Here is a 12,772-nt window from a genome sequence, read left to right on the forward strand (position 1 = left end):
CCTCTGTCCTGCAGGCGGGTGGTCCCCACCCCATGGCTCATCCAGACGCCAGGCACCCCACTCTGCCTTGGCTGCAAACAGGGCTTCCCTTGATCTCTTTTCCAGTTTGATGACTTACTAGAATGGCTCATGGAACTCAGAGCGCTGTTTACTGAATTGACCACCAGGACGCGATGGGGAGCGGGGCACACCCCAGGGGCCCAGCGGCAGTCCTGGGGTGCAGAGCTTCCATGCTAGGTGGCGTTCACCCACCCAGGGGCTCGCCGGTGGCAGCTCGCGGTGAAGGCTCACAGCCCAGGCTGCCCGGGCCTAACCCCCGAGTGCTGGGCTGCCCGGAGGGGGACAGCTCGCTCACTGAGCTGCTGTCGCAGGGTCCACCCTGCCCGTATGGGCAGGTGGGAGGGGGCCAGGTGTGCCCTGGAGGCTGGAGGTCAGCTAGCCAGAGAGGGCGTCTTCTGACTGCTAGGGGCCTACCAGGCTTTCTCTGGGTGGCCCCATGGTGGAAGCAGGTTTGGCCGTTAGGACGGTTGGCAGTCACTGGCCAAGTCCAGTCGTCCTGGAAGCTGTGCTGTGGCCGCTGGCCTGGCCACCGTACACTCGGCGGCCGGCTGCCAGGTTTCCCATCTTCGCAGAGGTTTCCTGGGGGTCGTTGGTGGCCTGGAGCCTGGCTGCATTAGTTCACGCCCCGTGGCCATCACCTGCGTTTGCACTTCTGGGAGGTGTGATCTGCGCTGTTCCTTGAAAGGCTGGTGGCAGCCGTGGCGGGGGGCACACCACTGCCGTCCAGGTCTCTGCCGAGCAGCCGAAGCTCCTGGCACCCCCCTGCGAAGCGTGCGTTCAGAATTAATGACTAGGGACAGACGATTTCTGCACGATTACTGACTGGAGGTCGGCCTGAGGAGGCCGGATTCAGCTTGACGACGGCCGTGGGCCATAGGCACGCTCCTGCTTTTCACTTCTGCTTTTCCAAGGAAAGGGAGCCCTGTTTCGTGCCTCTTCTCGGGAGTTGGGGAGCTGCGTTTCATTTCTGTGTCGGGAGCGGGGGGACCATGCTGTGGGATTGGAACGTGCCCGCTCAGCACGCGCGCTGGTCTGTGTGTGCCTGGTGCAGGGGCGGACCCGTGACCAGAGGCCCGCCCTCACGGGGCTTGCTCCCTGGTGGGGTGGGAGAGGGACAGAAAGGAAAAAGCAGGCCCCTGAGCCCTGCGGGGAGGTACCTTGGAGGGCTTGGGCGGGGTCACCGAGAGGGACTTTCTGCCAGACAGATGTGGGAACCGGGGTGGGGGCTGTCAGGGGCCACCTTCGTTCTGAGGGGCCCGAGGGTGGCTGCTCTGGAGGGAGTGGCGAGGAGCCTGGTGGCCAAGACTTGGGGGGCCAGTGACAGGCAGCGAGGGGTGAGTGGGGCTGGGGTTGGCCTGAGCCATGGAGCATGGAGCTGGGTGGCCCAGGACGCGGTTTGCCCTGCACTGCAGCCCGTCATAGCCCTGACCCCCATGAGGGCTGAGACATGGCAGAGCTGGTGGCAGTGCCATGACACTGGACACAGGGACGGCCAGATGTAGGGGGGCAGTGGGTCTAAAACAGCCCTACTCGGCTGCCAGGTGGCTCCCCTGTGGCCACCCACCTGTCCTTCCCCCCTGCTGGCAGGAACACTTCCCAAAATGCAGACCTGATCAGTCCCTCCCTGAAAAACGCGTCCATTAAGTTAGCTGGCGACGCCGCCTTCCCTGCTGCCCTGAGGATTGGCCAGGCATTCGTGCAGCCCAGGCTGCCCAGGTTGGCCTGGCCTGTCCGTCCCCTCCCCCTGCCTCACAGCCCCCTGGGCAGAGCTCAGGCTCACCCCTGGGGCTCCCCTGAAGCCGGCACCTTCTGCTTTTCACGGAACCCCGCCGTCCCTGGGACAGGTGCCACCTCAGCGTTAAATGCTAGACTCGTCTCTTCACTGCTCGTCCCCGTCCGGACTGCCTGCGGGCCCCAGGAGCGCGTGGGCTACGCCGCCTCTGCCCATGGGCTCAGGTCCCTGTTCGTGGGGCTCAGAGAGCAGCAGCGTGTGTGACCACAACCCAGACGGCCCCGGTGGCCGGCGCTGGGAGTCGCTGGTTTAAGAAGCGCCGCACAGTCACCGCAGTGTGTTCATGCGGTGGACCACGCCGCCCTGGCAGGGAGGTGTGGTGACGGTGCGGCTGACTCTCGCCTGCGCGTGTTAAATGAGCCTGACTCGGTTGTCTTCGAGGGAATACCGGGTTAGTGTTTTCAGGGACTGCTTCGGAGCAGCCACTCTGTTGGAAGAAATAAAAGGTTCATTTTCCGTGTCTGTCTTCCCTGGAGGCGCGCGGCTCACAGCTGCCCACGTAGGACGGATCTTCAGTAAGTGTCGTCAGGGCAAAAGGTCTTTACAGCTTAAGTAATTTTATGTGTTTTTCTCCTTAAAATTCTAAACCGCCACGTCAGTTATTTCAGCCACTGCCCTTTAAACTGGCCGACACGTGTGCAGACCCCGCGGGCGGCTCCGTGCAGCAGGTGGGCGTCCGGCCTCAGGACCCTGCCCCGCCGACCGTGTCCCTCCCTACAGGTGGAACGTGGTGGGCGTCCAGGGCTCGCTGCTCAGCGTCTTCGTGGAGCCCATCTACTTCTCCAGCATCATCCTGGGCAGCCTCTACCACGGGGACCACCTCTCCAGAGCCATGTACCAGCGGGTCTCGAACATCGAGGACCTCCCCCCGCTGTACGCCCTCAACAAGCCTCTGCTCAGCGGCAAGTATCCCGCCCGAGTCCTGTCTGGCGGTGCCCGTCACCCGCAGCGAAGCTGCTCTGTGGCTAGCTGCCCCGGAGCACAGCCTGGGCCCTTCTAGAAGGAGGAGGGACTGTCTCCGGGCCTGGGGTGGCCTGAGTCCCCCGCATGGTCACCTCCGTTACAGGTCGGAAACGGCCACTTGTAGGGGACATGCAGCCTGGATGTGGCAACCCATGTGTCTTCACACGGACACCTGCTCCAGTCCTGTCTGCAGCAGACTCGGTGCCATGGAATCTGTGCAGTCTGTGTGTGCCGGCTGTCTGGGACGGCGCTGGGCCGGGCCACCAGGATGTGTTGTCACCGCCACTGTAGAGCAGCCTCCTGGTCAGGCAGTGGTCTGCCCTGGCTCCTCATGCCCAGCCTGCTCTAGGGAGGTTGGCCACATACATGACGTGTGCCCCTGCTGAGCACGTGCGTCAGGGGCGTGAGTGTGGACAGGACCAGCGGGTGTGTGCCCAGCCTGCTCTAGGGAGGTTGGCCACGTACATGACGTGTGCCCCTGCTGAGCGCGTGTGTCAGGGGCGTGAGTGTGGACAGGACCAGTGAGTGTGTCAGGGGCGTGAGTGTGGACAGGACCAGCAGGTGTATCAGGGGCGTGAGTGTGGACAGGACGAGTGGGTGTGTCAGGGGCATGAGTGTGGACAGGACCAGCGGGTGTGTCAGGGGCGTGAGTGTGGACAGGACCAGTGGGTGTGTCAGGGGCATGAGTGTGGACAGGACCAGTGGGTGTGTCAGGGGCGTGAGTGTGGACAGGACCAGCGGGTGTGTCTGGCGTTCCCATGCCCGTTACTGGCTGTCCGCTGTTCCCTTTTAGAATTTCAGGGGTAACGGTAGCGTGAGCGAGAGCCCTCAAGTCCTAGCTTCTCAGTTCCCCCTTATTTGTAAGGACTCAGTTAAGGTGTTTTTATCCTTTTGAAAATATCATTTTAAGCTCAAACTAAAACCGCGACCCTGTGGCGCCGGGCCAGTGGCTGTCATCAGCTAGTAGAGCACTTCCGTCGGCCACATGGCTCCGAGCGAGTGGAGAAGGGGCTCGTCCCAGACCAAACCTTACAGCTCCCTGACCTGAACCATTGCTCTTTAAGGGGTGAGGTAGACCCTGCTAAAACCTGCTGGTGGCGAGCCGAAGCTGCAGCGGCCACAGGGAAGGCACAGGGCGCCGTGGGCACGCCGCCCTGAGCTGGGCGTGGCTCCCTGTTCAGCCCCTGCTGGCTCCGTCTGAGGGACGAGAGGTCCAGGTGACTTCAGCTGTCACTCGTCTTCCGTGTTTGTAGACGCATACAGCACGTGGCAGCGGGAGACGCTCTCAGCCCTAACTGGCACCTGCAGCCTGAGGAGACAGGGCCGCTCTGCTGAGGGGACCTTCTGGGCACTGAGGTGCCTGGGTGCGCACATCTCAGCCCCGAGCTGGCCCTACAGTGCGGCCTCCAGCCGTTGGGCCCCATGGCCCCGTGACCCTCCGCGGCCTCTGCCCGAGGCCCACCCAGCTCTCCCGCCAGGGCCCACCTCCTTGTCTCTTTGGCAGCGCTAAGTTGGTCTCTTCCTGAAGGTCGGGACATCCCCCAGCGTCCACCCAGGTGTGTGGCTAGTTTCCTTCTCCCGCCTCCGGGTCCGAGGTCCCCGTGTCACTGTGCCTGCCCCTGTCCCTGGAGGCGTCGGCCAGGGTCTCTCCTGCCTCACGCTCTCCTTGCCGTCTGCCCTGCTCGGTCACGGCCCCATGTGGCCTTCTGCTCTGAGGGACACCCGTGCCCTGGGGCCTGCCTGGCAGGACAGGCCGGCGCCCTCGGAGTGCCTCCCAAGGCGGGGGGACAGGGCCCGCCGTCACTCCTGAAGTGCTCCGCGTGGGCATCCGTGTGGGTGTCCGTGTGAGCCGGCCCGTCGCTGGCCCAGCTTCGTCGACATCTGTCTGGGACTGCTCCCAGCCTGGGGCGGTGGCCCGCCGTCCTCACAGGGACGCTGAGGGGCAGACACTGCGGGGGTCACTGCACCTTGGGGCCTGACCCCATCCTGACCGACCGTGCAGCTGTGTCTGGGGCTCGGCATTGGGGCAGCCCCGCTGCTGTGCCTGCTGGTCCCAGCCCTGCCGTCCTGCGTCCCTTTGTCCAAGTCCCTTCTGTCACGTGTTGGTGGCATGGTGGGAACTCCTGTTCCAATGCCCCAGTGCTGTGTCGTGTCGTGGTGAGAGTCCTCCATGCCGTGGTGCCACGTGCCGTGGGGGTCCCGGCCAGGCGGCCAGTAGTACACACGTCACCTTCCGGACCAGAGACTCAGGCACCTTCCCAGGTGTGCACCCTCCCCGAGCCCCGGCCGGGCCATCTCTGCCTCGGGGCAGATCCTCGGCACCGGCCGGGGTTCGCGAAGGAGCCGGGAGCAGCGGTGAGGCTGCCCGGGGCCCTGGCTCAGCACCGGGACCAAGGCCTGGCCCAGCTCGCTCAGGGGGCTGGGCTGGCCCCGTCACGTCTCTCTGCTCGGGGCCTCTGCTGGGCAGGACGAGGGAAGGCGCCCTGCTCCCCACCGAAACAGCAGGTGCGCTCACCACTCGGGGCCCAGGGCGCACGGCGCAGAGGGCCAGCGGGGCCGTCACCGTCACCACCACGCGCCCCGGGTCCTCACTTTTTGTGCCCACCCGGGTCCCCGTCCACTTGCAGGACACAGGCCACTCCAGGTGCGACTGGACCAACGACCGACAGCTTCGGACACAGGCCGTCTGCCTCTGATGGCGTCCGCTGTGCCCCTCAGTGGCCCACGGTGGGCGAGGGCCCTTCGTGCCGTGAGGGTCCCTGCTCATCAGCCGGCTCGGGGTGCGGTTTGCTCCAGAGCCACCAGCTCACACACCTTATTTGCTCGGCCTCGCCAGCCTGGCTTCCCGGCTTCACCGCGGCCACGGTCGACTCTGGCCCGGGGACTCTGACCATTTGCGGACGTCCTGCCCCAGGAAAAGCTGGTGGTTAGCACCGGACGCCCCGGCCAGCCGCTTCCTTTTCACCTTATTTGCTCCAATTTGGCTAAAGATGGCACTTAAAAGTATTTGTACTATCAGGTCTTGGTTTTTCAAGTAGTTAGTCGACCGTTTCTGGTTTTAATGCAAAATGGCGTAATCCTAGCTCAGTGTCGCTCCGCAGGGGCCCTCTGTTTTCACCGTGTCACGGGGAGCAGTGGAAATGCCAAGGAAGGTAACCATATGTGTCACCACTTACGTGAAAGGCTCAGTCCCACTGCGGTCAGTGTGTCCCACCAGCTGCACCTGCGTGGTCCCCGCCCGCCCGCCAGACCTCTCCCCGGCTCTGTGCTCTTGAAAGGCGTGGCCCTGAATAAGCTCAGTGACAGTGCAGTGACCTGCGGGCACTTACTGCGTGCCAGGCAGGTGCCAGATACAGTGCACATGTGCTAGCAACAGCTACCGAGGACCCGGACACCCTGACCGCACCGTGCTGATGGGACCCAGAGCGTGAGGCGGGATCCTGGCCGGAAAATTAACACCCGAGAGCGCGGTGACGTCAGCGACACGCCCGACCGCTGAGCCCCGCGGTGACCCCTGGCCCCGTGATGCGGGGCGAGGCCAGCGTTCCCTCCGCCCGGTCTCGCCCTGTGTGACGGCCCCTGACTGCCCTGGCTGCCGGGCAAGGACCTGCCTGGACCTCTGGACTCTGGAAGGGCCCGTGGGTCCCGGCTGGCTGTGGCTCCTCGGCAGCACCCACGAGCATGAGGTGTCCATCGAGGAAGCAGGCAGACGAGACCACGCCGGCCACCCGTGTTAATCAGCGGGGACTTGAACGTCTACACCCTCCAACACGAGCGAGCAGCCTTTGTCGGATTCTCGGGAAGGTACATAGCATGAGCGCGCGCACGAGCGGAAACGACTCCGACGGATACGTGAGCGGCAGGCAGACCGCGCGGCCCGCGGGAAGCAGGCGGCGAAGGCGGAAACATGCGAACCCGATGGTCTGCAAAGCCTTCAGCAGGTGTCAGAGCGAGTCGTGGGCGCTGCTCTGGCCACGGGGCGAGGGGCGAGGGGCGAGCTCACCGACCCTCGTGGCCAGGTGGGTCTCAGGTACCTCGGAGCAGAGGGGCGCAGGGCGAGAGGCGGGTGCGGGACAGTAGCCGAGGGGACCCTGCGACCTGAAGGTGCCGGAGCCTGCGCACAGCCCCCCCTCCAGCTCGTGGCCGCAAGGTCTCCGGGCGGCAGAAGCCGAGCGGCCGGAAGCTTCCAAATGAGCCGCTGCGAGGTTGGACCTGTGGGACGGCATCGGGGACAACGCAAGCCAAGCCGACGGGTGACGTGACTCCCCGTTCTGAGGACAGAGTCGTCTCGTAGAGGAGGCAGGCGGGCGTTGAGGCAAGGTGGCAGCTCTCAGGCACTCGAGGAGGCGCGGGTGCTGCTCCAGCGAAGTGCCGCCGACCGCAGCGGGTGCTGTGGCCCGGGACGAGGCCTTGGGAACCGCGCGTGACTCGGAGTGACTCTGCAGCATGCCGGAAACAGGCCCCGCCTTCGAACAGAGACCCTGCCTGGCTCTGAAAGGTGCTTTTCCGCAGAGCAAGGGCACGTCACCGGCACCACAGACCCTGGGAGAGGGGCGGGGCCGCCGTGAGTGACAGGAAGCCCAGGAAGCCTGCGAGGACTGGTTCAGCCGCGAGCAGGGCTAGCCAGAGGTGACGGTCTGTGCCCGCCTGGCCGGCCCAGCCCTGTTGAAATGCAGCGAGCGCACACCGGGGCTCTTGCTAACTGGCGGTTCTTGCGTGTGTGGGGGGCGGACAAGGGGGCTCACGATGAGGCGGCCCCCATGCGCGGGGCCTGACACGCTGAGGAACGTCCTGCGTGGCTTTGGACCCTGAGCTGTGCCCAGGAGTGATTCGTCCTCGGCACAGGGCCACCCAGCTTCCCAGCTGTCACGCCCGCAACCTCAGAGGTGCTCAGAGAGCTCACGGTTTTAGGGTCCATGGGCCTTCTGCCCCCTCCCAGCAGACTGCGTTCCTGGGCAGCAGGAGGGGGCACTGGGCAGCTGTGGACCCACCCGGGGAGCACACACCCCACAGTGCGGGCCCCGTGTCACCTCGCCATGTCCCCCCCCGCAGTGCGGGCCCCGTGTCACCTCGCCATGTCCCCCCCGGCAGTGCGGGCCCCGTGTCACCTCGCCATGTCCCCCCCAGGCATCAGCAACGCCGAAGCGCGGCAGCCAGGGAAGGCACCCAACTTCAGCGTCAACTGGACGGTGGGTGACTCGGCCATCGAGGTCATCAACGCCACGACGGGCAAGGACGAGCTGGGCCGCGCCTCGCGCCTGTGTAAGCACGCGTTGTACTGTCGCTGGATGCGTGTACACGGCAAGGTACTGCGGTCCCCACCAGCGCCCGCCCGCCACCGTCCTCCAGACGCCCCTCCCAAACCTGACCCCTCTGGTGCTGTCTGGCCAAGAGCCTGGCCCCGGCCCTTCCGTTAACGGAACTCGGCCTCAGAGGCAGCCTTATCCTCCTGGGCCCGCCCCCACCCCGCCTGCCCGGAGCTTCTGTCGCCCGCTGCGGAGGGGCCCGGCAGCGAGGGCGTGCTGGGCTCCGCGACGCCCGCCAGGAAGGGCTGTCAGCAGCAGCAGGGCCCTGTCGTCCCCAGATAAAGCCTTAGTGGCCGTGTACTTCTAGTTTCTGCTGGCTGAGTCAAGTTCGTAGCATTCATTCATTGCGCAGCGGGCACTGAACTTGGCGTGGGAGCAGCAGAGCGGTGTGGGACGCTCGCAGAAGCGAGGTGGCCAGCCTGGAGGCAGCTGTCCCGTGACACGATGCCCTTGACCCCGGAGGCGTGGTTTCTGTTGCCACACGTCAGTGACCGTTCGCAGGCGGCTGTGGGTTGCCAGAAGCCCTGCCTGTGTATCCGCAGGGCTGCTCCCTGGGGTGGGAGCTCAGGTGGGACGGGGTGTCCAGGCTTTGTCCCTTGGTGGAAGGCACCTTGGTGGTCCCCCCAGAAGCCAGCACGGCACTGATGCCGTTTTTTGAACGTCTTGCTGGGTTTCGGCTTCTGTCACCGCTCACGTGGCTGTGTGCTTCTTTCTGTCTTTGCACAGGTCCCCTCCAGCTCGCTGCGTGCCAAGGTCACCAGACCCAACATGTACCACGAGTCCAAGCTGGTGGCCAGGGAGTACCAGGCGGCCAAGGCCTGCCTGTTCCGAGCCTTCGTCAAGGCGGGGCTGGGCGCCTGGGTGGAGAAGCCGGCCGAGCAAGACCAGTTCTCTCTCACGCCCTGACCGGGCCCGGGGGCAGGCGTGGCCGTGGGGCCGCGGCCCGCACCCCCGGCGGCTGTGTGGCAGTGTCCCCATTCCATTACCCAGTGACCACTGTCAGTCTCAGTTTACTTAGAAATCGAGTTCTACTGAGTAGGGCTTCCTCGAGCGTAGGAAAATAGAAGTTACTTCGTGTGAAATTCTTGAATAAATAATTTATTCAGAGCTAGGAACGTGGTTTATAAACTAAGAAGTAATTTTGTCAGGTCTCTCTTAGGCCACGTTGCTTTAATAGCAAAAGGAGCATTTACGTGGGGCGGGCGGGAGGGTGCTGTGGGGGCTGCAGCCTGGGGAGAAGCGGTTCCAGGCGCCCGGCCGGCCCCCCACAGACCCCGGCACCCCGCAGGCACGTGTCCCGGGAGACTTCCTGGTTTACCTCTGAATAATCAGACAGCACTGTTTAGCTTTGGGGACAAGGATGAGGCCACGGGGCCACCATACAGGACATGGCCCAGCCCCGCGGCCTGGGGGGTGGGGGGACGTGGGGGCCGCACAGGGACCCCCGGGCTGGGGGCAGAATTAAGCGCACAGGTGCCCGCTTTGGAAAACGCCAGCGGAGGCCTGTTTTAGGTTGTCCTGTCCAGCTTTATCAAACACACTTTTGAACGATAACAGATATTCGATAATAAGCTGGCCATACAGTGGGCGTAGATGGCCATGGAGGGAAGGGGTGCATCTGGGGGGCCTGGGGTGCTGCCCAGCACCCTTTGTACATAGGACGGTCCAGGGCAGGGGAGCAGGAGGCCGGGGTCTGAGGCCCAGTGCCCCACCCTGGTGGGACCCACACTGCTTCTGCTTGGGGGGTTGGGGGGGAGCCGGCAGGCACCCGAGGCAGAGATGGTGGACCCCACCCAGAGTGAGGGCAAGGGTGTCAACCCCTGTGTCTGCGGTGTCCCGTGTCCTTCACGGGCTCAGGAAATGCAAGACAGGAGCACAGCGGCCACTCCTAGCGGGATTCAGACCGCGGGTGGGGCCTCCAGCGTCTCAGCGTCTCGTGGGGACGCGTCCCCCGTGGCAGCAGGAGCGCACACCCTGGGGGCCGCCCCGGTCGGGACGAGCGTGGCCCGCACCAGCCCCGGCCCCTCCTGCAGGTCCCTGGCAGCTCGGCACCCGCATCCTCTACAGATGGTATTTTTTCTAATGGGGTTGGGAGATGGACTTAGTTTTTTAAAAGTCGAGGGTTTCGATGGCAAAGCCCAGTGGAAATGTGTTTCCCAGACACACACGTGGTTCTGGCCGAGTCCCGTGAGCCTCGCCCGGCCCCTGTCAACGCCTCTCCCCGTGTGGCCTGGACCCCGGGCTGCACTGCACCTTTCCCGGTCGCTCTGTGCCACCGTCCCAGACGGGCTGTGCAGGGCTCGCCCGGGTGGCACCCAGGCATGGCCCGTGGGTGCCTGGGGGGCGGTGGGAGGTTGGGGAGCCACGCCAGGGGCAGGGAGGGAAGGGAGGTGTCAGTCGTGGGGGAGGCACACACGGCACGTCAAACCCCCCCACACCCCGGTACACGTCGGCAGCTGCGTCTTTGAGGCGTGATTTGCGTCCAGGGTCCTCAGTCTGGACTTTAGAGACTTAACAGAAAAGTCGACACAACCAAGGAGTTGGCTTTTGAGAAAAATCTGGGGACTTGAGCCAGTGGGGCCAGAAGGCTTTGTTCTGTTGCCAAACCTGAGATGCCAGCCCCGCAGAGACCAGTCATTCCCCGTCCAGGCCGCCGGGCAGCTGCCGGGGACGGAAAGGCCACGCCGAGGTGTGGGCCAGGCTCCCCTGGGTGGGGCCGAGGCCGGGGACAAGGTCAGGGAGGTCGTCCCAGCCTCAATCACCTGCTCAGGGTCCACTGTCACTTCTCAGGCAAGGGACGCCAGAGAACTGCAGCGTCGGTTCCGAGTCTCCGTCCGTCTGTCTTTTCCTGTTCTGGAGTTTGTCGCTGTGGGATCCCAAACAGTCGTCTTGAAACGCGCCAGCCAGCCTCTCACAGGCCGTAGATTCCCCAGTTTGCTTTTTCCACACAGGTTTGTTGACCTCCAGACTTTGTGAGGACAGTGCTGCTCCTACAGAACCTGCGACCCGCAGGCACCCGGCCTGGGGGGCTCTGTGGACAGCTGCTGAGGGCCCGGAGAGGCCACGCCCCCCCCCCCAAAAACCCGCAACACAGACGGGTCTGTCCATTTCTAAACTACATCCACCCACATGTCAGGTCTGCCCTAATCATAGATTTGACCCAGCAAGAGGACGTCAGCCGGTTCTCCCACCTCCACATCCTGGGAAATCAGAGACTCCCCGGAAAGAGTTCCGTTTGTCACCTCATCTGTGTCAGTGGGAGACGCACAGCACTTGTCCTCTACGTCCTTGTCCCCGGCGTGTCCCACGGCCAGCCGGCAGGATTGTGTCCATACCGTGGGGGGTGTGGAGGGGACAGGGTCTCACTTGGTGGTGACAAGTGTCCTCCTGGCAGCGCCAGCTGGACCTCCCTGTTTCCCGGCTGGAGGGATGAGCCCCTGGCCCCAAGGACAGCTGTTCGGGTCCCAGTGTGGCGGGTGGTGTGCAAGGAGCCGTGGCTGTCACCTGGGCGTGGCCGCGAGGTCGGGCACAGTCTGGGGGTGCTCGTGGGGCAGCCCCAGAAGCCAGCAGCCTCTCCACACTTGGGCGATAGCTTTAAGGTCCACTTTAGAATTCGGACACTTGACATGAATGTAATTCAGCCAAGACGCCCCTCCGCCCCCTCCGTGTCGGCGTGCACACCACACGTGACCACGCATGAGCCCCGCACACGCGACCAGCGGGCGAGCATGAGACGCTGCCACGTAGACAGAGCGTTCGCCGTGTCCTCAATAAAACCGCACATTTCACGACACGGTGGTGCCGGGAGTGTCCTTTCTCACTCGCTCTCCTCAGTGCCCTGGAGGGTCAGGCCCCAGGCCAAGCCCCACGAGCACCGCTTGGCACCGCGTGCCGGCGCCAGCGCAGAGCTGCGGCCGCCATCTGGTCCGGTCAGCGGCGCTGCGCCCGGCACGTCCGAAGGGGACGGACCCTGGGCCCCTCCCCCATCTTCCCGGGCACCTTGGCGGCTGCTGCGTGTCAGGCTGCAGGGGGCACTCGAGCTGCCCCTGTTCCCATAAAAGGGTGACGACGGAAGCCCGGTCCCCTGTCGGGCGTGACGGGTGGGGACAGCAGCACGGGCCACAGACCAGGCAGGCAGGGCCCACGCAGCGCCAGGCGACTTGCTCACGCGTGGGGCGTGTTGCTTAGGACTTGCATTGCAGCGGGGCGTCTACGGTGAACCGGTGGGCGCTGGGCGCCCCTTACGCCTCACGGCCGAGAGGACACGTGGATGCCACGCGCGTGAGCACAAGCTCACGGGCCAGGCCGGTGGGGCCGCGGGCGGTCACAGTGTGCGTGGTGGGGCTCGGGGGGAGTGTTGCTCTCCTGTTCTAAAACTCGTCTCTTTGTCTTACTTTTCTACGATTCAATGAGAACGACGTCCTGGGCAGGCAGCGGCTCCGCGCCCACGGCAGGCGGTGACACGCTCGTGTCGGCTCTGAGTCTGCTTCGTTCGTCACCCACGGCCAAAGCGACATCGAAATGAAAGCGTCGCACCAAAAATAAAGGCAGCTAGAGTGAGGAGGGGGCGAGCCGCCCCCCCGAGCTCAGTGCGAGCCCCGGGGCATCTTCCTGTGGCTGGCCTGGGCGTCAGGAGGCCATGCCGGGGCGG

At 64.6% G+C, this 12,772-nt stretch overlaps 1 protein-coding gene across 1 annotated transcript in view; it reads left to right on the forward strand.

Moving 5' to 3' along the window:
* Nucleotides 1-9,158, forward strand: part of ADARB1 (adenosine deaminase, RNA specific B1) — a 66,463-nt gene extending 57,305 nt beyond the window's left edge. The window contains exons 12-14 of the mRNA XM_025040313.1: nt 2,573-2,754; nt 7,943-8,121; nt 8,848-9,158. Coding sequence (XP_024896081.1) covers nt 2,573-2,754; nt 7,943-8,121; nt 8,848-9,027 — 541 coding nt within the window. The 3' untranslated portion in view covers nt 9,028-9,158. The remainder of the gene's footprint in view (nt 1-2,572; nt 2,755-7,942; nt 8,122-8,847) is intronic.
* The last annotated feature ends 3,614 nt before the right edge of the window (nt 9,159-12,772 follow it).

This window comes from Pteropus alecto, unplaced genomic scaffold, assembly GCF_000325575.1.
Source record: "Pteropus alecto unplaced genomic scaffold, ASM32557v1 scaffold339, whole genome shotgun sequence".
Taxonomy (NCBI): Eukaryota; Metazoa; Chordata; class Mammalia; order Chiroptera; family Pteropodidae; genus Pteropus; species Pteropus alecto.